We start from the raw sequence: 27,835 nt of genomic DNA, 5'->3' as shown, positions 1-27,835 counted from the left end.
TCATTTCGAATACATTTTTTCTGACGTGGCGCGGCGTCCTCTCAGACGCCTCTCGGAGGCGAGAATTGTGACTTTGCACAATAGCTCGCCGTGGCGCTCGAGCAGACGAGGCGTCAAGATTCGCTGATGGGTAAAAAGACTGCTGCGACGTTTGTTTCGCAATTTCGCGTCGTTATGATGATCCGTTAATTAAAGTTGCACGTCGTCTCTCAAAGAAAAAAGTCGAAGAAAAACGGCTGGCTTGTGCAAGTGCCAGCAGACTGGCGTTAATAGTGTGAAAGGGCATTGCATTACCGAGACTGTCAGCACTGGTGAAATGTAAATGTTTCCTCGCGTCGAGGACCTGTAGATCTCCTAGGTTGGATTGCACTCGAAGAAAATGGAATCACATCGAGGTGCTTTAAATACTCAACCTCTCTTATGAATATTCCGCTGTCTATTAGACGAGGCTCTTGTCATAATAAAATGCGCACTTCAACAAATACCAGTTACTCTATTCGATAGTCTCGCGTTTAATTCAGTCGCTCCTCCAACAACGAGGACAATTATTTCGGAGTTGGCGTCGCTGCGAGAGCCCGCATCGTTCATCCGATGCTCGTTTTTTGTCCGTCTGCAAACAGAAATAAAAGACCAACCAACCTGTGTACTCCCCGCTCTTGCTCGACGAGATGGCGTCCTTCTTCAGCAGACAGCCGTACTCCTGTTTCGCGTTGGGGAGTAGCTTGTAGGGTTCGTGGTAAACCGACGAGTTCTCGCTGTCCGACTCCTCCCCGGCGACGTGGCCGTAAAGCGTGCTTTTCTTGGTCTTCTTCGAGTCCACCGACCCTATCGTGTTCACTTTGCTTTTCACCGACAATCTCGACCTCGACAGGCCATTGTTGATGATAGGGGTGGACATATGTTTCAGATCCTTCATGTTAATGGTGACCCCAGGCTTAGTGCTGCTCGACACTAAAGCGGTGTGCTTGTGAAGGAGGGCCACCTTTTTACGTCCCCGTCTTATCATCAGGAAAACGGTACAGGCCAACAAAAGCACCACCATGGCCAGGACTCCCGTTATCAGGCCGATGTAGGCTTGAGCGCTGCTCGTCGGGCTGGTGGCGGGGGTGACTTCCTTTCTGGCGTGGGTGGTCTCACCGCTGGGGGATCCGGGCGACGTGGTCGACGACACGGAGTCGGGTTGGAGGTAATACTTCTCCACGATGTCCTCGGTCAAGTTGTTGGTCAACGACACTGCAACGGAAAATGATCGTGATGCTCGTTCGAAATAGTTATTTACCTAACGTATGCGGGAAGTGAAATTTCCCGCGTGAGCACTTTTTAGTGCGAACGCGAGAAATTTCTTCTCACAAAAGTTAGTTACACTATTTTTTGTAACGAATAACGTAATTCCGCACTCGGAGGACAACCGGGAAATACCGATTTTGAAGCTACGAGTACAAAAAAGTATTTTGATTAAAGAGCGGAAGACGTACGAAGACATTTTACGCTCGTAGACAATTTAATTACGACGGAAAAACTGAAATTTATTCAACGGAAAAAATTACATACATGCATTTTTGCTAGAAAAGTGTTCGGTGCTTTTAAAGGTGAAAGGCTTCAGCTCTCATAAATAATTTTAAAACGAAGGCAATTGCGTTTGTGAAAAGAGCTAGCACCATCATCCGTATATTTTATAAATTCGTAGACCCTCTTTGTGTTTATTTAACGTAACTAGTTTATGCAGCAAGTTGAAGTGGAGTACTTTGGGGAAAAAAGAAAGTTGAAATTTAGTCTAGTTTCATTCCATAGTCAACAGAAACGCTTCGTTAGTGAGATGTTATTTCGATGAAGAACACGATGTATTCAACCAGCGAAAGAAATTAATAAAAGCGGGTCTAGAACGCGTCCTTGTGGTAATCCACTGTTAGAATATTGAATTATTATTGTACAAAAAGTACAGTTTTTGAATGTCACGGATGTGTATTATTTCCATTGTGACTTATGTAAGCGAGTGAGTTTTTGTGACTCTCTATTTTTGTCACACCATGCGTTTTTGTCGTTTTTCTTAGTTGGTCGAATAGCTGCTTTCAAATAAATCAGTTCATTCTCGATAATTAGTTTGATTTAATTAATAAAACCTGGGCTTAAACATACCAAAAATCCCATATCCACTTAATCCATTTCCGCCCAAATGTAACTTATTTACATTTTTTCACCGAGAAAACAAATTTGTAATACCGAATCCTGAATGATTGTTTTTGAACTCACTACCTTCAAAATAACATTTCGCGAGCGCATAGTAGTCCGCGAAAAGCGATTTTCGCGCACTACTATGCCGTCGCAGGCCATTTTGAAGCACTAGTGCGCGAAATCGACGTTCGCGACTAGTGCGAATGCTAGTGCCATCCAAAAAGCATTCGTCTTTTTGAGCATTCTGAAAATAATTTGACTTGATATACTAAGGACAACGTAACATTTTATCTGCCCCGCCCATTACATTTTCTTAGTTACCAATCAAATTGGTTGTTAAGATGATCTGATTTACACAGAAAAAAAAATCTGACATTCGAATTGTTTTAATGACATTTTATTTTTTAAAACCTAAAATAATAATTGTGGACTTGACAGCAAAATTCTAACCTTAAGTTTTTTACGTGGCAAATGTGATGAAAAATTATACAGATTGAATCTGGCTTTGATTCTCATTGGTCAATTTATGTGGGCGGAGCAGATAAAAAGTTATAACGGCAATACTATAATAATAAACTCCCTTAATTCGATTGACACTTAGGCAAGCGCCATGCTATTCACAAAGGGTATACGACAAATCAGACATAATGTTCGTTTCAAAAAATATTGTACGAACTTCGATGCGGGAAGACGTTTTCGGCACATTCGCGCAAATGAAGCACTCGCTCCTTCGTCGCTCGTGCCTCAAATAATGCGCTCATGCGCGAAAAATGTCTTCTCGTACTCATTTCGTAAATATATGTTTTTTTTTACAATTACGATGCTCAAATCGATAATTAACGTGTTGATCACTTTTAATCTTAATTTTGAGTTAATGAGTTCCGGCGTTCCGTTGTTGATGAATTATGAAGGATCAAAAGATCCGAAGTCTATTGTGAAGACTGATTATTATAGGCGGTTTAGGAATTTCTTTTGAGCGAACTCTCGCCCACATTCTTACGTTTGACGGAATGACGTTTTCGGGGTCTGGAGCTTTTGCGGGGGTGTCGTTTCGACGGCCAATTTGAACTTATTATTTGATCGCGTCAACAAAGTATTGACAAGTTCGGTCAACACGTTTCCAATTCCGAAAGGCTTCCAAGTGGCAAATGTTAATGCGGAGTTTTCACAAAAGTGCCGTTTATGTGTTTTGCTGATTAAACTTGGACGGAAACCGGCGGCAAGCGAGAGAGCCGTGAAATTTGATCGAACAATTTCGGTCGCACTGTCAATAGAAAGGACTAATTTCGTTGTACAAAGCCGCCCGCCCACCCAATTAAAGTTATGAGTATATATTCGCCATAATAAACAGTTGTTGGTGAAAACGGCCGACTTCAATTTCAAAGATCAACAATGTCGAGCGTGGGCCTACCACATGTTCGTAGCTACCCGCAACCTTCGGGCTGTTTACCACCAGCGATGCAATTGTATTTTGCAAACTAATATTCTACACGACGGCGGGCGAAACACGCTACCGCCCTCACGCACGTTAATATGCAAATTTAATTTTTTTTCCGCCCGTCCGGGGATGGGATTTTTTGCGGCGTCGCGGCACGATCTCGCGGAAAATTATCGAAACCCTGTCCGGGTCCGTGGTGACCCTCGAGGAACAAGAAACGCCACGGATCGTGTTTCATAAATAGAGGAACGTGGCCGGACCAGCTGCAATAATACAATTCGGAGCGGTTTATGCGCCCGGGGGTGGGGCAAATTACACGTAGCTAACCTGAGGCACTTGGCCTCCACTTGGTAATATACGGTGTTATTCCGGGAATAACGGCAGACCACGTACAAAAACTCCATTAGTTCGGTACAGTTTAAATTAACCTCCAACACCTAACCGATCGGGTTTAAATTAGGAGCGTACAAGGGAAACGTTAATTCCGGAGGTGGCGCACTGATTGCTTCCACCGCCAGGGACAGGCGGTTTTTTTTTGCGAAGATCTATTTCGTGCCAAACGGAACACTTTGATTGGCGTCAAAAGCTTCACCTGAAACGGGATAGAACGTCTCGTACATCGCTCCGAATTCGTTTTTTTTTTCGTTATTTGTCGGGCCGTTGCTGAGGTGGCGAAGTGTTTGTACACTAAAAGGTAAGTTAAACAAGCACACTGACTATTTGTGAAAACCTCATTAAAATCTGTTGGGAAAATATTTGATTAAGAGGAGACACGGGATACATACAAACATACACATTTTCCTAGCTTACAGATCTTACTTTTTCCCGATGTGCGCTTCGCTGTGACATGTTTTTTAGCACATTTCGAGTTGTATTAATATTTGCAACTTGTGGTAATATTTAGTAAAAGTGTTATTAATGGCTTTAATGATGCCGTGGCTAATAAATTGGGCACATCGATAATTTAGGTTCGACCTATTGGACAGCAGTACGTGATAATTATTAACGCAGTTAGCAGCATGTCGTCATTTATGTTGATTATTACCAGAACGGAAGGAATCGAATTGGTGCTTGCCAGACTGTGATGTATAACAAATTTTGCTAAAAAGTAATTCGAAAATAGTATATTAAAGAACAAGTTTTATAAGGGTTGATTTGGCGCACGAGTCCCAAGTGTAGAAAACGAGCCGTAGGGGAGTTTTCTACGGGACGAGTGCGCCAATGTCCTCATAAAACGAGTTTTTTATGTTATTTTTTAGAATTTGCAAAATGAAGTATGCTTTAAACACATTTTAAAGCACATTTCATTTTGAAAAGAGAGACGAAAAGGATACTAGCACGAGCTTCATTTTTGAAGATCCACAAGCTAATAGAGGGATTATGACGGTGATTAGTTAATCACGTGACATAATAGTTGATGAAGTCGTTAGCTTTGGCGGTGTTGGTAGTCGGTCGGCGTTTATTAAAAATAATTTTCGTTCCGGGCCTCCGGAGAATTCTCTCCAGATAGGTTGAGAAATTAATGGTATTCAAAGCGAAGACCGTCATTAAGAATAAATATCAACGACGCTAACCGAAATTTATCATCACATTACAGCAAACGCACGGCTTTATCTCCAGCTAACTTACAAGATATTTAAAGCGGTGTCATTATTCAAGAGCAGGTTGGTGCAATGCATCATCCGATACACAATGTAAACGGCGAGATGGATAGTTGGCTGTTCCTCTCAGTTGTGCCCCGCCATCTGCCGACGATTATAAACAGCGTCGATAAATTAGTTCTTAACGGCGCGGGGCGGGACCTTCATTAGCAAGACCGTCGACTTCATCCCCACCACCACCACCACCAACACCTGAACTCCCACCCCCAAAAATCATTACGTCCGAACGCGACCGTACAAATCGAATTCGGGATCGAGTTCGGACGTTTTCTGTTTTTGTTTTTTGTGGAGGGGACCGGGATGGAAGTGGGTCCGGGGGTTGCATCATAACTGCGGCCAGACGACACATCCCGTATGCAAATTCGAACCGCTCCGCGATCCTGACGTTACGCAAACTGTTTCGCGGCTTAATGACCCATCTGGAATGGCAAACTACACGACCAAGTCGAGCTTCGGTCTGATCTGCCAACGGCACGGTCCGATTTCTGAAGGAGGCGCGCTCCTCCATCCCGCTTCTGAAATTACGAGCCGGAGATATGCCAGACATTAATATTAATTTTTATAAGGGGCGGTTTTTACAACGGGCTAATTGCGCACTTGATTGCGAAAAATTAACCGGATCTGTTTCAATTGTGAACCGACTAACTGTGTAATTTCTTGGTGCAGTCGTAAGTAACAGTCTACGTCACACTTTTCGTTTGTTCGCCTGGTGGTTATGCAACCAGTAATACCGACGTCAATCTCTTTCCCCTCCTCTCTTTCGTCAGGAGGTTTCCCAGCGTTGTTCGTTCACCACGAAAACTAGTTTGTCGAATTGGCAAAATATCAAATTTTGGGCCTGCAATCTCCTACCTCTCCGTCCGTCCGTTCACCCTTCGTTGTATTAATCACTCTGGCGAGCCCCTCGTTTTATCGCACCTGAGTTTTTCAATTTATCAAATAAAAAAAATAAAGCGTGGTGAGGGTTTCTCCAGCACAATCGGTGTCGCTCGAGTTAATTCTTTTGACGAACGCGTCAGAGTCGGCCGTTTTTAATTGGCCGGGGTAGCATTTTTACGATGTTTGAAAGCGCACATTTAGAGAATATGGGCGTCGTTTTGGTCGCTTTGTCCGCGCAACAGAGGGATATAATAAAACTTGTAGACAATAGTTTGCAATGCGGCAAGCATGTTTGGCTTGTTTTTGTTGGCGCTACGGTGAAATTTGTGTTGTTTTAGGAAAGCGCTATTAAGGTAAGCACTTTGTTGGAAAAACAAGTGACCCTACCGCACGTTCGCATTGTAAACACAAGGGATAATCGGCTAATTGTTATACAAATTATACACTTTTAGCTCTCTTTTGAATGAAAGCTCTCGCCCGCACCAGGATCGTATTTATTTACGATAAAAGGGCTTTGATAGAAGCGCCGTTGTGTGATTGTACACGAATTCGTGTTTGTGTTTGTCGGTGCTGTGTGTTTAATGGACGATTTTTCGTCGGGTGCGTTCCGAACGGCAACTATGTACGTAGTTTAGCGTTTTTGATTGAAGCTGTGGCGAATCGAAAAGTTGCGATGGATGCAACGGCGATGTTCGTTGGCCAAAGTGAAAATATTACGAGTGTCTCGAGTAGACGAGTAACTCGCACAAGCCAGACTTACGAAGGCAATTTTAATTAAAAACTTGACAAAACCCCAGTTATTCTGTCAGGTTCGCGAATGGAGAGAAATTCATCTCTCACGTTTCGAAATAGGTTCTCATTTCGTTCCCTCAGACTATCGTTATGAGCTTTCTAATCATCCAAGTGATGCACAATGAATTTCATAAAGAATTAAACTGATCTTTTTTGTTGTTCAACAGACAGGTTGGAAAAAAGCGAGTTTGGCAAAATTAGCAAACAGGGACGCAAAAAGCATCAAACGAAATGTAATTGTGCGTAGCGTGTAGTGACCGCCAAAAATGTTGTATTTAGACCCCAACAGGTTTTTCAAGTCGATTATGATTATTAAATGCAACAAAACAAGTCTAAATTGCAAATTAGAAGGAAACATTGAATGAAATATACTACTTATCATGGAAAATGCAACACCCAGAAACAGTGAATATATTTTGATGAAACTTGGTATCTACAGTAATTAGGTGTTAACTAAATACCTGAAGAAAATACCCGTATGTTTTAGATTATTTTTATCCGAGCATGCATTTCTTTTTATTTTTGACGATCATCAATAATTTCAGTATACCTATCGCATTTAAAGCTATACTATGCCTCCAGTACGAAGACGGGCCAATTAGCGGCACGTAACTCAATTTGAAAGAGGCCACATTATCAGAATGTCTTTCCTATACGGCAACGTGTGGGACTAAATGTGGCCACTGTGTTACGGTGTTGTCGTGCCTGGTTTGAAGACCAATGTTACTGAAACTTTCACTGTTTTATTTTAGTTTATTATGGCCCAATTATTGTACAAAGTTTCATCAAAAGATACTATTTCTGGGTGTTGCATTTTCCATGATAAAAAAATCGCTTTGAGGAAATGCCTCGAAAGCGTATGCTGCGGAAAGTTGAAACGTTAAAGAAGTTGTTTTTTTCGTTTCGTGAATTAACAATTCATCGGAAGGGGATGGAAAGCCTTATTTTTCGGCACGCCCCCGCCTAATAAAGCGCGTCCTCATCATTTCGGACGCAATGACGCACACAAAAAAGTCCTTTATTTATTTGTTTATGAAACAAATTGGTCTTGACAAGAGAATAAATGCTGGAAAATTTCATCCTGAAACATTAAAATTTCACTTTCCCCAGAGATGAAGCGGACTGTTTCAGTTTTAAATGGGCATTTTAAAAACAAAATGTGTCCCAAGGGGCTTAAAAAAGGACAAATATGAATAATACATAATTGTAATGTTGCGACGTCAACGGTGAAATGGATAAGTCCTATTAGGTAACATAATTTTTAATTTAGCCGCACGGTAAATAATTAGCCAGAGTTATAAGCTCCATTTTGAGCAATTTTCCCGCCACGGCGTAGACAAATAAAACGCATCAATCGCTAATGAATATTTATTATGTCGACGGGGCGCAGATGGCGTCACGAGAAGGCTCGGGAGAAAGAACCCGTGCGTGGATATCTGATCGACATTTTGAGTTTTCGGTGATAATTCGACGCAGTCGAGTCGGTTCGGAGGGAAAAAAATCCGAAATAATATCTCGACGATTTCCGAGTTCTATCTTGTGTTTATCGAGCCGCACGTCTTGTAGCGCGATAGATAAAAGCTAAACGCGTGTTAGAAGTTGCAAGGGAGTGTAACAAGTAAAAACTTTGAAAGTTATCTAGAACAAGTTAGCTCTGTGAGGCTTTATCTCGGCGCGCGGACGATTTATCACCGTTGCAGGATCCGTATGCACACACGTTTTCTTTTTTCCAACCGAAACAGGTGATTCTTTTCTCAACACCGTCCACAAATTGAATTATCTAGCGTGATGAACCGATCTGATGAACACGACAGGCCTACCAACGCGGAGAAATTTATAGTCCTCGGATGCACGTCACTATCTGTACACATCAGCTCCGAACGAATGTTTCTTTTTTATTTTTTCCGATGACATAATTTTCAATCTCGAACATAACACGCGTCGACAGTTCATTTTTCTGTTGAAAACCCGCGAGGATTGATCCCTTAAAATCCCTCCGGGTAGTCCGTCAAGTGACGGATCAATTTCTCCGATCTTCCCTTTTTTTATTATGTAAATACGCCGTCAAGTGGTAGGTACTAAAGTGTAACTTCTATTGCTGCATTAAGGCGAACCGTGTTACGCCCGGGGGAAGTCCGGGAAAATCTAATATCGGGACAAGGATAGGTGGGGTCGCAAGACAAAGGGACGAGTTTAAGTCGGCCCTTGGCGAACCATTCAAGCCGGAAAACTGCCACGTTTTCCTCTTTTCCGCCGTTCACTCGGGTGACACATCTGTCACGTGACGTAACCTCACTTTATTAATTATTAAATCAGCTCGAAGGGGGCAGCAGTTGTGGTCGTTGCGCATAGATATATAAGGAGAAGATACAGCAATAGGTGAAGTACTGGGGACAAGACGTACCTTTTGTTTCTATTTCAGTCGCACGCATGTAATTAACAAATATATAATTCCTAGCGTTTTCCATGAGTTAGGTATATTGTATATCCATGAAAGGATATTTCTTTATTTGAAGAATTGTAAGGAGTGGAACATACAATACAGGTCTTCATCTTTAAAGCAAAAAATAATTCACAAATAATTTGTCACGATGACGTTTCTCAATTATCGTCAACTAGATGAATACGAGGTACTTCTCTATTCAAGTGCAGATGTATGGAAACAAGACAAGAATACATTAATTGTGTGCTAGAAAAAAATGGAGGATAGTACCGAAATCGTTGATATGTTTTCCCAAGCAACGAAATACGTTTATATGGAATGGCTGTATCTTCCCCTTATATATCTATGTCGTTGCGTCATTCGCCTTGTGATATTTTATTTTAGGATAGAGTTGTTGTTTAATGATACCGTTCTTGTCGATGCTGTGTACTGGGTGGTCGCTCGCTGCAGGTGCTGCAGTAGCTCATTTCTGGCAAAAACTTTGTCGATCGCGATGTTGTCTTTTATTACGGTTATTAGGAGAGTTCGCGAGTTGGTCGTCAGCGTGACCGCTACGATCCTGTCGAAAATGAGCGGCGGACAACGGCGGAGTTGATGTCATTCTCGGCGAAAGAAGCCCGCCGGGGGTTATTGTCTCAGCTCTGAAAGTTGTGCAAAAACGGGCATATTTATTGCCTCGTCTTCCGCAGTCCATCAAACCGAATGTCGGATCATTTGATTCAAGAGTAAAAAGCTCGCGGTATAAAAGTGATCGCGTACAGAATCGTAAGTGGTTCGAATGAAAGAGATTCGTGGGGACGCGCAAAAATGTAACGTGCAAATCCCTTTTAAGTGCCGTCTTAAAAAAGAAGTAAACAACGGGACAATGGCGTTATTCGGGGGGAATTTTTCGTTCGGCAACGTTCGCCATCCACGTTAATTATTTAAACAAATATTTGCGCTTCGGAAATGTGTGCAGTTTTATTTAATAATTCATTTGGTGTTGGTTCAGCGATTTATGGCGGGTCCCATTGAAAATAACGTTTCGCATTGTGGGTTTGATTACATACAAAATAAAACGATTAACCTGCTACAATAAAAAATTAATTGGGATCCGCCATGTGCTATTCCCAGTTTTATAAGCAATAATTTTGTTGTATCGCCGGCATTATTATAAATTTTCATGAGCAGTCCGTGATTTATTTGTGCCAACAGGGATTAGAACAGTTAGTCCAACTAAGTGCAACACGTTTCGGTTCGAAGTTTGTTCTGGAATTTGTAAATCCTGAACGTCGACACTTTTGTAGTGCAGGACAGTCCAAAAAGTACAAAAGATTGCAAAAAAATTAGCCAAAAGGAGGAAAATAAAAATTGACAACTAAACACGAAATAGTTTATTTTATTAGACTACAGTTTAAAATCATCTCTCTTCCAGATAGAAAGTATTTTCATTCAATCCAATAAATCAAAAAGTTGCAGTCTAGTAGTGTTTTGATTTCTGAACATTTTATAAAAAAATAAAAATGTTCTAAAAGGCTTTTCTTAAAGAATAGAGTTTCGAGTTTCTGGAAACTGTTTCCAGAAATTCCAAAGATAGAATTCCCAGTGCAGTGGTTTCAAATAAAATCCTCGTTAAAAGATGGCTGCTATCTCAACATCTACGTAACGGATTAACTCCAAATTAAATTTAATGTGTACTTTCAGTGAACATATCGTTGTTAAGTCAAAATTTTCCTGTTTTATAATTTTCTTGGCCCGCCAAAAATGCTAAAAAACGAAAAAAAAAAAATATCGGGTGTTTTTAAAAATTTTCCGTCATATCTAGTAGGCGTTGAAGAGTCGATTGTGAACGCACTGTACAGGTTATGGATCACGGATTAGCTGTTTAAATCTTACATTGTACACGAGTGGTGCGTTCACAATCGACTCTTCAACGCCTACTGCGAGGTGAAATTTAAAAAAACACCGGATATCAGATGTGCATTTAATTTTCCCGTCAAAGTTGGCGTTGAAAAGTCGATTGTGAACGCACCACGGATTACAGATCACGGATCAGCTGTTTAAATCTAACCTCACTTTTTTCGTTGTTTGTGTTTTTGGTGTCCAGACTGACAAGTGGTGCGTTCACAATCGACTCTTCAACGCCAACTTTGACGAGAAATTTAAATGAACTCTTGATTTTTAATGTGTTTTTTTTCTTTTTGTTACCCGTTGCAGCCACACTTGTACCGATTAAGAAACTTATTCGTTTCTGTTTTTTTTTTGAGGCGAGCAAATCGCTGAACTCATGACAGCCATTTAGGAACTTTTATTCGTGGACCGACGGTAAAAAGTTTTACAGTTTTGTTTTTTTTTATTCCCAAAATACTGTCCTATGACACTTTTTTTACACTGGAGTTAATTTTGTTTTGTAGAACTAACTCAATTTGCCTTCGTTAGTTGCAGGCGACGAAATTGTCCAGAAATTGAAGCTCGCGGTTTCATTTTGCGAAAAGCGATCGATCTGTTTTGTTTACCTGATTCGAACGAGACCTCGCTGAGCAATATCCACTTGTCTGCAAAAGACAGTCTCAGCTTGATAAACTTGGCCGGTCGACCTCGAAGTTGTACGGTGATGTTCCGGGCTGATTCCCGGGCACGGTCGGCCGGAACTGTTTCCCTTATCGGATTCGGCTGGTAACGATCCCCATCCAAGCTGAACCATATCTCTGCTTGGCTAAACACCTGTCGAGAATAATCAAAATTAACGCCCGACGAAATTAATTACAGTAACTCGGCAACAAGAGCGGACGGACAATTATCGAAACTCAATTCCGTTTTCGTTTTCGTCTTAATTAAGAATGGAACAACTATCGGGTGTCAATACGTCCGAAGACGGGGTCCGATGGGAAAAGGCGACGACCTGTTTACCGGCAGAGCTTTAATTAAATATTTAATTGCGAAGTCGTATTTATTTTGGCGAAGTTTGCACCTGGCGAACGACTCGGCTCGTCTTTAATCCGGTCTAACTCCCGATAAGATGTAGAGGCAAGTTGGAGCCGCTTAGCGAGGATTAAGGAGGGAGTCTGTCGACTCTCCGGTCAAAAGTTGACTAGGCGATAAGTGTCCGAACTTCGTCTCTTAGCGTGTTTTGCAAAGTGCCATTCGGGGTCCCCTGTTTATTTTCTGTTTCGTCGCCTTCTAATAATCTCGCCACCTCGCCGACAGTTTCCGCCATTATTCACCCGACAATATGGGAGCTTGACCCTCGCCACGGACCTTCATAACGATGATGACTTTTTAATGACCAATTTTGGCAACGCCCGCTGTCTTACACTTACCGCACAATTTCGGGGCAGACGAGCCGTTCAAAATTTTTACAAAACGACCGTTCGTCTCGCCATTTTTTACTGGAAAGAGTATCTTATTCTTGCATTTTACCGTTCTGCATTTAGTTTATGAGGCACGTCTTTGGGAGAGCTCCACCGACAAAAGGATGCAATTCGGAAAAGTCGTTCATGTTGTCGGTTACCCACACGTTTGAGGTTGATCGTCGCGTCCAAAAAAAAAAAGACCGTCCTCACCATACACTGTTGCAAAAATGTGGACGCTGAACCCCACTCGCGGACCAAAAAAAAATCACACGAAATAGTAGATAGATAATTGTTCTTCATCGTTGTCAACAATGTAATAACGGTTTGTCTCTTTTTTAATATTTCCCAAATCATATCTAATGGGACATTATCAAAAGCGGTTTCATATGCATAAGCCACGATCTCCGTCTATTTGGCTATTTTTCTCCATCATTTGCCGTAAGCTAAAAATATGGTACGTCGTTCCTCTGTTGATTCTAAATCCCATTTGGTTTTCATCTTTTCAATTATTTTTCTTAGTTCATCAGCACTCACAATGGAGAGCGCTGTATTTTTATTGTCACCTTTTTTAAATATTGGCATGATTGTGGCTATAGTCCAATCTGTCAGTATTGTTCCCATTTTCCATGTATTAATTATTTTGTCAAGACATTTTATTCTGCTATCCCCCATATACGAGTATGTACTTTATAATTCAGCTTTAATCTTATCTCGCGGCTTCGTCATTTTTCAATTTTCTTAATACTCGTTCTACTACTTCAACTATAATTTCGTTATTATCTTCTTCATGACAGATTTGTTGTCTGTCAAAGACTTTGCTCAAACGAGCACGAAAAACGTTATTCAATATTCGTGGGCTGTCACTTTTCAGATATTCGGCCTGTTTTGCAACACTCAGCTACCGCCTCGTGCTTCAAATTTCAGCCTCATACCTGAAAAGTAATCTGACAGCGCTTACTCATGTGAAAATAACTGTACTGTCCTGTTTCATTATTCCACCATCAGGCTGTGCCTTTGAAATTCGTTTTCATTGTTTTTCCACATACCTGCAGATATCGAAGATAATGAGAAATAATTCTGACGTGCTTTGTGGAGTTGTTTTAGTTTTCCAGGTGTGCCGATGTTCGCTTCATAAAGAATTTTTTACGTCGAGTGAAATGTAGTCGCGTCCAATTGCGTTGACATCTGTCCTTTTTAAAAAAACAACCTGTACAACGGAGTCGAATAAAGACGTCTTCTCCGTAATTTCTTTATGTTCAAACAATGCCCCCGAAAAAAAGCGAGAAACAAAAGGATGAAATTCCGGCGACCTCGAGCTGAAGGGCCGAATCCCTCGAAAAAAATTATTCGGTAGGATTTAAATCTGAATTTCGTTTTGTTTTCGAAACGAATTTAAATTAAGGCAAATCTCCGTATTTTTTCAATTTTAATATTTATCGCGATCCGCGAAGTAAACGTGCACATGTACGCGGAGTGATGCACGTCGGTCACCAATAAAATCCATGAAAGAACACCTGAACCGTGTGGAAAAGCGAAAAATAATAATTTTCGGGTTCGTTTTTGTTGCTTTAAATGTTGGGCATCGAGCCCCAGATAAATTTATCACCGGGTATACGTCGCCTTCCTGCGACTAATGTCTTGTTTTGGAAGAGCGCGACTCCAATACAAGAAAATAATAAAGCCACCCTCTCACCTTCCCTCCGACCGTTACGTTTTTCATCTTGAGCCCCTTATCACTCGGTCGAACGATTAAGTGCCGCCTCTCCGGAGACGTTTCCAGCTTACGACTCCATTTTTCGCGTTTCCACGACTTGGCGAACGTAATATTTCAGGATCATATGCGCATCGAATTAACTGGTCTTTTCTGAATTCAAATTAGACGAGATTTGAGGTGAAAAAAAAGGGGGAAAAACTGAAAGAACCAGACCATCCGAAACAAAGGAGACGGCGGTTCGTTTCCGACTCGAAGGGAATAACGTCGATGACGTCGAGGGCTTCGTGAAAAACCACCGGAATAATATTGTGACACGAAATGATGACGACGTTTCGACTTTTCGAATCGTTCAACTTTCCTTTCACGAACTCTCATTTTTCATCAATTTCATTTGCATTCGCGGTTCATTACGCGTCTCGATCATCATTTTTCATCGTTTTTCCTTTTTGTTTTATTGAAATGTTTTACTTTTATTCGATCGCTTTCGATGGGGGGTGTCGAGTCACCCCTTCGATCGACGTAAAATAATTCGACGACGGTTCGTCGCGTTGTTGTTGTCATAAACCCTACGTTTGCAGATGCGATGGAGCCAAGCTTCCAATTAATTGTTGCCGCACAATTTCCTATTGAACTGTTTATTTTCATTAATTAATTATTCTAATTAGATTTCCGGAATAACATGTTTATTTCGAATGGATTATGAATTAGTCGAGTGCAGTCGACAAGAATTACAATCGGAAAATCGATTACGCGCTCCGATCGAACGCAAAGGGCCTCTCCAAATCCGTACGGTTCGAGGTCCGGAGAAGGGCAGGTGTGAAACCGAGCCCTTTAAAACTCATATTTCAACGGTGGAAGTCGTTCGGAAAATTTGTCTGGAGAAGCCGTAAAACACGACAATCATAAAACGCGACTATTTAAAACTTCTTGTAGCAAGATAACGACGGGGGTAAAAAGTGAATCCTTATTGTCACAGGCTGTCATGACCGGAGTCCTTTATCTTTACGGCGATCTGTTCTGGGTTTGTTGAACCTAGAAGAGGGGAGATAGAGGAAGTGTTGTAAAATTTAAAAATTACAAAATACGGCTACGTTTGTAATTGCGCTCTTCCCGTAAGGGGTTAGTTTCGCATGCAAGAGCGCGACGTCCCTCGAGGGTGTCGGGGCGAAAAAAAAACGTGTCCCTAAACAGATTCCCGTTCGCCGTTCGCAAGGTAAGAAATGGTGGAGGTGCCGGGTAAATATTTGGCTGCGATGTACTTTACAGGCTTTGCGTTTTGCGACGGTTCCAAGGGAAGGGTGCGGAAAGTGGGAGATTTTTTTTCCTGGAGGAACTGATCCCGTTCGGTAGGAAATCCGATCGCGTCGGTCCGGGGGTGGTGCCACAGTTTGGCCGTGACGGCCACGAGGCACCCGCACCCCGATCGATGGTCCACACAACCTGTTCTAAAGTTAAATTTTACGGCTAAGAGAGAAGTCGTAAAAGGTAGTAACACCCTGGACATACTGACCTGCACACCCCTGGCGAACATGTTGTTGGCATGCAGGTGAACTGCACCGAATTCCCTGATGCTGTCGAATTCAAAAGTGATATCGAGCGGCTCGCCCTCTCGAGTGTCGTTATTCCATCCCACCCAACGGCTTCCTGGAAAGAAACGTTCATACAGTTACACGAACATGGGCCATTTGTTCTCCATTATGGGCCGGCATCGGCGCGGCTTAAATCATTTAGCAACAATTTTGCCCGAGCCGAGCCGGTCTCTTTGTCTTTATTGCAACAGGTAAATATTTGATTACGTTCAGGAGGCCGCAAAGTGCAAAACCCTCATCACATTAGCGGGGACGACTCTTTTGAGGACTTACACGGGAACGCTCGAATTTAAACCTGATCCCATCTATTATTAACGGTTTTTTTCATTCATCAACTGGGCGAGACGTCGTCGTCTTTTTATCTTGATCAAAGCGCCCGGTTTTATCCAATATTGATAAAGGAGTTTCCAGTTGCCGGGTTAAGTAACCCTGTTTGATCGGAGATAATAAAGTGGCGCTTGTTTTGCATACTCGAACACCTACGGCTTCAAACGACCGAAAAAAAATCCTCCATAAATGTATTTTACTTTTTCACAAAACAAAAACTGCCGACAAAAAAATAACTCGAGCAGTGTCGCTCTCAAATTGTTAAGATTACCTATCGTTTTGACATTTTTTTTTTCTTCCGTGTTCCTCAATTTCATTCCAACTTTATCGATAGATGTTTCACTCAAAATTTCTTCCAAGTGTTCTTTTTCAAAATAACCAAAAAGTTCCAAGTTTTTTCTATTTTTTTCACCCGAAAATGTCTCGTGCCTTTTTATCTGCACCAGTCTAAACGAAACAGCTCAAAGGTCTAAATTTACAACACCCAGACAAAATACATAGGTAGATGAAATTCTTAACTTAAGTTGCTTTAGAAACGCCATCCAAAATATTTCTGATCCTTTTTTATCTATTTATCCTTTATGGTCTTCTCAAAGTAGTTCAAAAGTTTCAAGTACCTAATATGTTGCCTTGAATGTTTCGTTCAGAATGCCGTATTCTTCTGTGCACTAATCTAGATTAAATAACTCCAAAGTTTCTAAAGTTTTAGTAGAATAGCTTTTGATATTTCACTCAAAATGCCTTTCACCTTTTTCTGCATGCCATCTGATGATTTAATTTATACATTCAGGAAGATTTCTTATATGATTTTTTTTAATAAGTTAATAAGTTACGCGAACAATAAATAATATAAAAATTGTAACGCCGTTAATTAATTAATCTTCGTTGCAACGTGTTTGGTGCGAAAATTGCTCTTCGGATGATGTCGAAGAGAAAGAAATTTTGCAGAGTCTCGCAGAGCAGAAACGTAGGGAGTACAGCTTTCAAAAACACACGTCGACCATCTGGAATGATTTACTAGACCCTTTCCAGCTTGCACAATCTTCCCGGATATCTGGATAGGATAGGTCAAGTTGTTTCAAATTAAAAGTTATGTTTAATTTCCTGACGGTGCTCGAAACACGCATCCAATCCAATCTCCGTCGGATTTTTTTCGCAAAGCCGGTCCTCGGACCTTTCAACCTACCCCAGACTTGATAAATCAATTCTTCGAGCGGACGACGATTGACCACCCGAATCTCGACTCCGGAGATCGGCGATGCCACCCAAGTGACACGCTTTTGACGAATCCATTAACTTTAATGGGACACTCGACGTATAAATTCATCCGAAGAATGGTTCCGACGATGAAGACGCAACAAGTCGGCCCATAAATTAATCCCTCGACCGGAATCGACCGTCCCTCCCCGTGATGGCATAATTTTTGGGTGGTCGCTCCGGTTCAGAGAAAAACGCGAAACGTAGACCCCTTTTAAAACGCGCCACCTGTACAAATTCGCAATATTTAAAATTCATGTATTCGACAATGGGAGCAGATAAAGCGTGTTCCGTCGGTCTGCTGGCCGAGATAAGGTTGTTGGGGCGCGCGCTTTATCGTGCCATCTGTGCGCAAATACACCACGGGTATGTCGGAGCACGTTCCAGAAGAGTTCATGCCCTAATCTCCTACCAAATACTACACCTAACCGGAGCTCTCCGTCTCCGACATTAACGGCAACGTTGTCTTTGCCGCGAGAAAATCGAGTTCCAAGACGGAAGAGCGCAAATATTGCGCCGTTTATGGGGCTGCAAATTTGCGGATTCTCGCCCGGCCATTCCGCGGGGCGGATTTATCTGAGCGTGCATCGCAGCCGTTCCCAGTCGAATTGACAGAAACCGAAAGACGACCAGACGGCGGTGGTGCGTTTTAATTGTGATCTGCGACAACTAAAACACAAGAAATTGAATCTTTGCGCGTTTTATGGAGCTTTTATTACGTCGAAAAAATCGTAAAAAAAGATCAGACGAGCGTAGCGTAGAGTGTTAGCAAATCTACAACATGCAATTGGCACGCACGCTATAGTTATTTACATTACATATGCGGTAGGCTACATTTTACAGCGCGAGGTTTTTAAAGTTGACTCAAGTTGCAAAAAACCACTTTGCTTTTTGCAACAGCACTTTTGTGGCATTAGTCATTTGAAATTACTTTAAAACTGTACTTATATGGAAAATATTCAATCCCCTATAATTGACAAGTGGTTTTTTGTAACTTGAGTCAACTATAGATTGAAACACGACCGCGCAGCGGGAGTGTTTTAACAAAAATCGAGCGATGTAAAATGCCTACCGTATTAGTAATGTATTAATCTTTTTGGCCGACGACCCATTACATACTTGTTTTCGCAAATTTGAAATTTGTTGTAACCAAAAATTTTGCAAAACCTGTCAAAGACTGATATTTAATTAATGAAATGGCAGAAAGTCATCTATTATACCGATAACTGACACGCTTACGATTTACACCACAAGATGGCGCCATTAGACTTTAGAAGAAAACAATAAATTTCTGTTCATTTTTGAAAACTGAGCGAATTAATGGTAGCGGCATCTTGTCTTAGTATAAATGGACTTTATTTGTGATACGCTAAACATTTTTTGGAGGTTCCAGAAAGCTTAAAATTTTCTTGTTATTTTACACACTCCGTGCGGTAAAACGACAGATAGTTTGGTTAGTGTGTAAAAATCATGATACCCTAACTGTTCACAATGTTTAAACATGTCATTTAGAGTTGAGGAGGCCAAAAACATATTTACAACACAAGTTCACGCTGACAAACTGGAAAAAGATAAAATTACAGTTTTTTTTTTACAATTTCAAAGATGTTTTTCTTGGGACTTGTTATTTGCCTCGATTAAATCGCAGAAAGTTTTAAATTTCTTTCTCGATTTGCTGGCATTTACCGGAAGCGTTCCAATTTTGTTTTGCAGAATTTTTACCTGAATTTTCCCCCTGCTGCTGCTTCTGGTAGTCGTCGTCCCCGTAGAGTCCGTCCACCAGCTGTCCCAGTCCGCCCCTCATCTGGCTGCCCTCTAGCGTCCCGTCGTAGCTGATATCCTCGAGATCAACATCCGGCTCGCGGGATTCCCCCCGGGGCGCGTTGTATCTCATGATGTTTTCTGGAAAATCACACACGCACAGTTAATTACCACGCGATCAACACGACGTCGTCGGGCTTAAGAAAACTTTTAATTTAGGGGGGTGGATGTGTTGATGACGCTCCGTGCACGTGACAGGGGTATTACGGCATTATGTATGATCCCGCGGTGCGGTATATCTTCATTAGACGGCGAGGTCCGCAGGGACCGGGACCGGAGGGAGGAAGATGTGCGAAAGGGTAGCGAGCGGTGTGCGTATGCAAATTTAATAAAGCCGCCCGTTCGAAATTCGACCCTTAAAAACATAATCTCGCAATGCAAATAAGCGATGCGATCATGAACGGTACCTGAAGGTCGACGGGGATCTCGTCACGACCCCTTCGGTGACGACGGTGATTGAAACGTGGGAGAGTGGAGTTGACCCGCCACGTTTCGTAGTAAAGCGGGAGCGTGACGTGTGCTCTTGAATATGTAAGTTGATGGGTCTCGCGATGAATAATAACTCTTCATTAAAGACTGCGTACCGGATATTATTTAAATTGGCTTTTGACGCGGACTGATTAAATTATTAGTAATGTATGAGTCGCGATCCGTCCGAGGGGTGCGCCGTGAAGATGTTCCCTCGCCTTCGTTGTTTCAGGATTAAGTTAGAATTTCAGAGCGGTACTCCGCAGGTCACCCGGAAAACACCTGGACCCCCCGAACGTCCGATCCTGGATCCTCGCCCTCGTCGAAAGTTGAAAGTCGGCACTCGGGCGAGAAATCCGAGGGGCGCGCCAAATTTCATAAAGGTAATTTGCACGGCGAAACTGTCTGGCAATTTGATCTTGAGAGATATGATCAGAGAGGTCCGTCCGGCCCGGGGCACATCAGATTTCCACCGACCCTCGGTGCGCCCTCGGCGAGGACCCAACTCCGGACCCGAGATAAGGCGCATCTGCGTTTGATACGGGCCCTATCTGCGGCGAAAAGGGCCGCTACAACTTTCAGGCTAATTGAAAATTCGTCGGAACGGACGTCGCCGATTAATCCGGTCGCAATCCGGTAAAGTGCTCGCGTGATCCGATTGCGTTGTTGTTTTTCTAATTCGACAATTAGCCGTGAAACGCGACCGCCGTCCAATCCAGTCTTTGACCGATCGATCCGGGGGGCGGGGATCAATCGGACGCCAATCTGCTTAATGCGGCCAGTCCGGGGGACGTGGTCAAACGGTATTAGTTTGCGGTACGTTAGCCAAACACCAAGACGCTTTAATCAAGTCCATCCGCCGATGCGGATGGAGGATCCGAATCTGGTATTTACTTAAAGAGGTTCCGATGTGGATGGTGTCTTCGCTTCGAGAAGTGGCCACGAACAAAGCCAGTCTGGAATCTGGACCATTAACTATCCAAAATGGTCCGTGTCCATCACCCCCGCCTGGAAATTATCCAGTCGTTGGCGGATTCGTAATTTGCATCGTTAGAAGGTGCACACGATTTTGATCGAAACCAGTCAGGTGTCGGTCTTAATTTTTTCTAAATTTCCACCATCCTCGTATTTTCGTATAATTTTTCAAAAATTTGCCAGATCGGTAGTTAATTAACCACCCACGGTGTGAGGTTTTAAGATTGACTAGTTAGTCTCTTGAATGTTAAAACGTCTGTTTCGTCTCTTAACGGATTATTTCATCTTATTTGAATCACAATTCGAGTAATTAATTCAAGTAAAGTCAGCCATTTCAGCTACATCAAATATCCATTTCCGGATTTCAATTTTCCCACTTGAAACACTTGTGACAAATTAAAATTTATAATTATCACGTCAACGTAATACAAACACGGCATTACATCTAGACATGTACAATTGAAGCTATCCGTTTCTTCCTTTCATGAAATGAGTAGAGCAAATTTAATTGTTTTAATATTTTTACCCTACAACTCATTTGTCAAATGACCGTTTGAAATGGTGGAAATGGTAGGACATGACAAACAGTAATTCCTCGATTAACAAACCAAATTTAATTTCCTCGACGTTTCGTGAGATTTTCTTTTAGTTGTGTGTATTCGCAAAGTTAATTGTACTTATTATTCAATTTGGAGCGGAGAAATGCAGTTAAGAACATCAGCTTCCCCTTGCACTGCTTCTAGTCTGACGTTTTTCCCGGAGCACTCTGCACAAGACCGTCTGATTATCTCTTTAATATGAATTCTTAAATGAATTCTCTGCGAGGGTGGGTTTTAAATGCGAAAAACGTATCATTTACGTCGACATCAATATGTTTTTTTTTTCTAATCTAAAAAGCAGAGAGACATCCCCCGTCCGCTCGTTGTTCGTTTTTGAAAGATTTTCTTTTGAAAACGAGTTATGAAAAAAAATCGGCGCACATTTTTCCCGGTTTCATCGTCGAAGCTGTGGAAGTTCTGTTGGCGAAGCGTTATATTAAAATAAATTTGATAACGCCGAGTTTCTCCAATAAATACCTGCGTCGGAACAAGTTCCTTTTGAAAAAAAATATCGTAATTTGCTCGTTCATCTGGAGCTGAAGGTAAAAGCCGCCACTTAATGGACTAGAATATCTCGGAAAACGATTTTTACATGAAACTAGGAAACCGATTCGACAAATCTCAATTAAAAAAACGTCAGAATCACGAGTCGGTTTGAATGGATCAGTTTTCGAGAGGATGTACGCGTCTAGACCACCGACGCGTTCGTTTAGCGTTTTTATCTGTCGACGATGCATCGTTTGTCGCCACAAAACGTTGTAAAGAACGAAAACGGGGTCTAATTAAATATAAACATCACAATGGGGGTCGTGCCGTGGCGCGATAAAGGTTTTCTCTGGAACATTTCCACATCTATTATGACAAGTTAAATATTCATTTTACGGTGGTTTCGTTCGTTTTTGAAGTGGAGACTATCTCCATATCTAAACAGCTAAGTGCGCGAGTTCTCTATAGAATCTCAAACGGTTCCTCCTCATCCTAATGTATTTCAATTATTACACAGACATCTCTAAATTTCAACTTTATATATTCGCTTTGATATTCCTCTTTCTTAATTCCATCGTTCCGAAGATTATTTCGCTGTGTGCGGATACACGGCAATTAAGCGCCTCTGCATGTATCTTGTTTACCCTCGAGAGCTGGCAGGATGACGCGCTGTTTACTCATCTTGCCAACTTACAACTAGAAAATAACTCGATTGCCCCGGAAAGCGCATACATTTTAACGAGATTTTCGTCAAACCAAACAGACCCGCCGAAGTGCACAGCGGCGCCGCCACCCAAAAGGCCAAAATTTCAATTTCGATTTGCATTTTTTTTTTTGTTTTCGCCAGACGTGCGTAACAGATGGCGCCGGCGAGAGCGGTGGTCTCGGCCGTCGGAGCGTAGATGGCGCGCCCGCACGTTGTTGCAAAAGCTCCTTTGGCTCGGTTCCGTTCGAAATTACGACCCTTTGTGTACGAATATTGGCGTGATATGCAGGTCGAAACGCGCCATTTGATTCCATTTACCTTCGCATTGCAAAACGTCTGTTTTGCCCGATCATTCCCCGGTCAATTGAATTTTATTCGACTGTCGTGCCGTACCGAACACGCCGGCAAACACCAATATGGGATTACGGGGAGATATCATATCGAAGTTTCGACGATTTTGATGAAACGCTTTTACCGAACTGAAATTTATATTCCCCGGACGCCTCGATATTCAATTTTCCAGTTTTATTTGAAGCTTTTGTGATGTGTTTACTACGCTTATCACTGGCGTCGTGTTGTTTATTTTCCGTCGGCTGGATGATGCAACCTGTGCAGTTTCGTGTCGTTTTTTTTCCCGTCGTTTTGACGGGAAAGTTCGCGTTTCACCAGGTCCGATGGAAGCGGGAGCGTCCCGATAATCTGTCGCCACTTGTTGTCGGGACAATGTCGATACGGCCGCATCGATCGATAATGAGTTAAGGATTAGCTGCGGTCGGAACGCCCAATCATCGGCCGCGGCCGGTTGCGATAATATTGCTAGAATTCCAAATGACGTCCTCTTTGTTTACGTGAACATCCATTTCCCGTGCAAATCGGAAATTGGTTGTTTTCTTTAAATTTCGCAACAAACGCGTTCTGCAAGGGTTAATTGTTTCCGTCGAGCATTATACAGGGTGTCGCAAAATTAACGTATTCCAAGTCGGGGGTCTTGTAGGGAAAAATCTTAGGAATCTCGGAAAAATAAAATAAAAAATATAGGGGGGGTCTTTACAAAGATATATGGGTCTGAAGGTTCATATATAAATATATAAATGGTTGACATTCATTTTGAAATACGTACAGGATGATTATGTAAAATATTAAAATACAGGGTGATTTACGAGGAATAATGAGCCCGACGGAATAGAAAATGCAACCCGCAATTCATCAAGAGAAAAACCCGGACATTTACCGCTTCGGTGTCCGGCTTTTTGTTGCAATGTATTGTGGGTTGCATTTTCTATTCCGTCGGGCTCATTATTCCTCGTAAATCAATCACCCCGTATAAATGAAAAGACATTAATTGAAAAAACAGCTTTATGTCGAAAAAATAAAAGTTTTATTTTTCCAATTTTTGTTCAAAAGGGAAGTACTACATAGCTAGAATATTAATCAGGTACTTTTGAACAAATATTGGCAACTTTGATATTTTTTTCAAAGTGACAGCAATTTTTTTTTTACATTTTTACTTGGTCAACAGGATCTCCCCTACTAAGCCCCGAACTCGGAATACGATAATTTTAAGACACCCTGTAGTTGATTTTTTTTTCCGTTGTTTTTGATCGGGCGGAGCCGAGATCACGTTTTTGAAGATTAATCCCTGTTGGCAGCGAACAACGACAAAGAGCGGTTAGACGACGATAATGATTGATTTCTCGCGCTATTCGCGGCGTTCCGTGTCGCAGATGTTGCTCGTTCGTGTTCCAGTTTTCTGCTCCGGTAAGTGGTTCATTAGCGTTCAAGTTGTCTAAGAAAGGATGAGGCTCCGCCTAATTATGTCTTAATGTGACAGTAACGTGAGTAATAAAGGTTCAACTTACGTTCCCAGGAGCACCCGTACAGTTCCACACGCATGCAGACGGTCCGTGGATGTTCGCTGTAGGGGATGAATCGCACTTTGCTGGCGATGAACGGCAACTCCAGCCTCTGCCTCACCACCAGATAAGTGTTGCTGTTTCCGGTTAACACCTGTAAAAAGGTTAACGTTGCATAATTGAGTTATTAACGGGGAGGAAAAAAAGGGGCGACAGAGAGCACCGTTTACCCCGGCATTTTAATGGAAAAACCGTGTCGCAGGACAAAACATCCATTAAAGTTTCTTTTCTGTACAAACAACGATCCGCGGCCCGACTTGTTGAACACGGGAATGCATGAATAAGAACAAAAGCGATTATTTTTTGGCGTATCTTTAATGCGCAGCCGGACCGCGTACAGCCCCCATTATAAATTTCGAAAGCAACATGATGCAAGTGTAGACCAGGATTCCTCCTGCTTTTTTCGTCCTTGTAATGAATTGCGTTATTGCCCCGTGTTAAAACACGGATAAAAAGTGTCGACAACGAATCACAGTCCGATCGCAGGGAAAAAAACGACGCGCATTCCTGCTGACGTGGTCGCAGGGGGAGGTGGTGTTTTCTTCCTTTTTGAATCGAGGCGAGTGACGGACGCACCGCAGGACTCGGATCGCGAATCTTCGGTTTAATTCCGTTAAAAAAAAATTTTTGGATGTGGGGCATGGAAGTCCACAATTTGCAATTAAAACGAAAACTCAGCGTTTGCTTTTGTCGTTTGTACGGTATTTTCGATGTGCCTTTCAGGACTATATTTAATTATAAAATGTAATCAAAATATATTTAACAATACATGCGAATAGAAAATATTTGGTTTTTTCCGATGTATCGTCGCATTCATCGGGGTCTCGATGTAATTAAAAAAAGTTGCGTGTGCATAAAATATTAAATTTTAGCGCTGCTGTGCGATAATTTATTGACAATTATATTGAAATGCATCTGTTATGCATTACAATTTTATGACATATTACGTGTTTCGCAAAACTATGTCAATAATTTGTAACATTTGGCTTTCCGCTGGTTTGTACAGGTTTCTATCTATTTTTTAAATGTCACATCTAACCAGCATTATATCGGGTGTTCATTAAATTTATCTTCAAAGTAGACGTTGAAGAGTCGATTGTGAACGCTCCACGGAATACAAATCACGGATCAACTGATCTCACTTTTTGCGTTGTTTGTGTTTTTGCTCTGGAGACTGAGGAGTGGTGCGTTCACAATCGACTCTTCAACGCCTACTGTGAGGATAAACTTAAATGAACACCCGATTTTATGACGGAAACATATTTGACACTCTACTGAGGGACGAAGTGATCATAAACATGTTTTTACTTTGGATGCATTTTTTGAAGGGAAATGGTCCAAGCACATGTACACGTAGGTATGTTTATTATAGGCGTCTTTCTTACAGACAACAGTTCTTGTTTTTCTATCTATTTTATTTGACCAAACGTAAAATCTCTTCTTCGTTTTTTCTTCCGATTCCGTTGGTAATCTTTGTAGGTTCTGAATTCAATATTCAGTAGCGTCGACATAGATATCTTCTTTTGTTCAGACTTTGTTTCAAATTTTTGTGGATAAAGTCTAACAAAAAATTACCAAGTTATTAGAGACACTGTTATCGACCATGTTAGAGAAAATAGCCGCAGGCCATGCTTGTCTTCAGCTTCGCAATATCCATCTTTCCCATTTGGTCTATGTTACGTATTCGACTTTCCGTCTTGTTATGAGCTTCTGTTTCTGTTTCATTTTAACATTTTTTGAATCGATATCGTACATCCGGTCCTGGAGGGACTCAGGAGGTAGATGGTATTTCACATTTATTCCTTCTAATAGTTTCAACTGAAGTGAGAATTTTTCCCAAGAGTGATGTTAGGTGAGAAAAGTAGTAAAGAAATCGTGGCGAATTACGTTTCTTCCGGTCATTTTCTCGCTAGATTCTTCACCGCACGCTTCCGTCGTAGACTTTTGTTTTCCACACGCAAAATGTTTTGCGGATGGATTTCAATTTCGGCTAAATTTAAATGTGTACCTATTATCTTTATTCAAATGAATGATTGTCGAAGCTTCTTTTTTTATTTACCGGTCGCAAATATTTGCGGTGGTCGTAATTACGGCTCCGATTGTGTGCAATGGGGAACCTTGAAAAAACAAAAAGGGCCAACCCCCCGATCGGGGTGGATCCCCTGCACCTAACGATCCCGCTTCTTGCGAAACTCTCAGAACGAAACAATTAGGAGGTTGTTTTTGCGGATTAGAGGGCAATAAAAAAATCTTGATCGTTTAATTTGCCGGGGGTTAATGTCGATTTCTTGTTGACGCAACTGACTCTATTTGTTCGGTGGATTTGATGAAATGCAGTAATTGTGTCGCTAAATAAACACCGAGAGGGTCCCGCACATTCGGCCCATCAATTCGAATTCGGTCTGTTTACAGGTTTGTGGACAACGCAGACATAAAAATAAAACTTGATGGTATATTAGGGGTGGACAGCTGTTGCACGAGCGCTCGTGGATAACGTAGCATAAAAATAACCGCAATGCGGTAGGCTTAGTCATGCATTTTTACATAAAATGCATTTTACGGACACCTGTTTTACCGCATCGAATCCGTTCAATAAAAAAAATACGGATTTGTATTGGCTACTTTCCAGGGAGAAGGAAGTCGTTCGAATTTGATTAAATGTGATTATTTTATTTTTCTACCCCGAAACGTCCGTCCCGCGTTCGTGTTTTTTTTTGTGTTTGATACGTCGTTCCGTTTTTAATATTAGATTTCGTCCGACGTAATTGAATTAATCTTTTCATCGCACATTGAAATGCCACAACTGCTCTGAATAAGATTTTGATGAATGGAAACCTAATAATTTCGTAACGTTCCGCCCGACGATATCCGCCATTATTCTGACTCCCCGATGAAAAAGCATCCTTTACTTAGCTCTCAAAACAAAACAAACAATGCCAAATTATAATTGTTTCGAAATTTTGTAAACAACGAAAAACCCGACGGCAAAGTCCATTGTGCGAGGGTGAATGGGTTTCCATTGTTGCCGCTTTTTTTAACTTTCTTACGTTGTTACATTAGGGATATTATTAATTCAAAAAAATTAAGCCGAAAAACATCCTGGGGGTGCTCCGGTTCTTGTTCCGCGTTTAAACGTTCCACGTTTCGGAGGTTAGGAAAATTCAAGGAAAATGCAAAAAACAAAACACAAATGAACGATCGGTCTCGCCGTCAAAAGTAATTGATTGCGAAAAGGTAACGAATTAATCTGGTGACCCAATTAC

The 27,835-nt window shown here is 41.7% G+C and overlaps 1 protein-coding gene and 1 long non-coding RNA gene across 7 annotated transcripts in view; one reads left to right on the top strand and one right to left on the bottom strand.

The window, feature by feature from the left end:
- The window catches only part of LOC138137767 (discoidin domain-containing receptor 2-like), a 213,298-nt gene that overhangs the window by 23,108 nt on the left and 162,355 nt on the right, over positions 1-27,835 (bottom strand). For all 4 annotated transcript variants that reach the window (XM_069057332.1, XM_069057324.1, XM_069057341.1 and 1 more), the window contains exons 5-9: positions 24,519-24,666; positions 19,327-19,506; positions 15,942-16,075; positions 11,881-12,088; positions 640-1,233 (exon numbers count right to left, since the gene is read on the bottom strand). In XM_069057332.1, the coding sequence (XP_068913433.1) occupies positions 640-1,233; positions 11,881-12,088; positions 15,942-16,075; positions 19,327-19,506; positions 24,519-24,666 (1,264 nt within the window). The remainder of the gene's footprint in view (positions 1-639; positions 1,234-11,880; positions 12,089-15,941; positions 16,076-19,326; positions 19,507-24,518; positions 24,667-27,835) is intronic.
- The window catches only part of LOC138138207 (uncharacterized), a 112,493-nt gene that overhangs the window by 41,377 nt on the left and 43,281 nt on the right, over positions 1-27,835 (top strand). For 2 of the 3 annotated variants that reach the window (XR_011161984.1, XR_011161986.1), the window contains exon 4: positions 908-1,049. The exons of the other annotated variant lie outside the window; for it this stretch is intronic. This is a non-coding gene — a long non-coding RNA (uncharacterized lncRNA). Of the gene's footprint in view, positions 1-907; positions 1,050-27,835 lie in introns of those variants that run through there. 3 annotated transcript variants of the gene reach the window in all.

The sequence above is a fragment of the Tenebrio molitor genome, chromosome 1 (genome assembly GCF_963966145.1).
Source record: "Tenebrio molitor chromosome 1, icTenMoli1.1, whole genome shotgun sequence".
In the NCBI taxonomy this organism is placed as follows: domain Eukaryota; kingdom Metazoa; phylum Arthropoda; class Insecta; order Coleoptera; family Tenebrionidae; genus Tenebrio; species Tenebrio molitor.
This window is presented reverse-complemented; position numbering and strand designations above follow the sequence as displayed.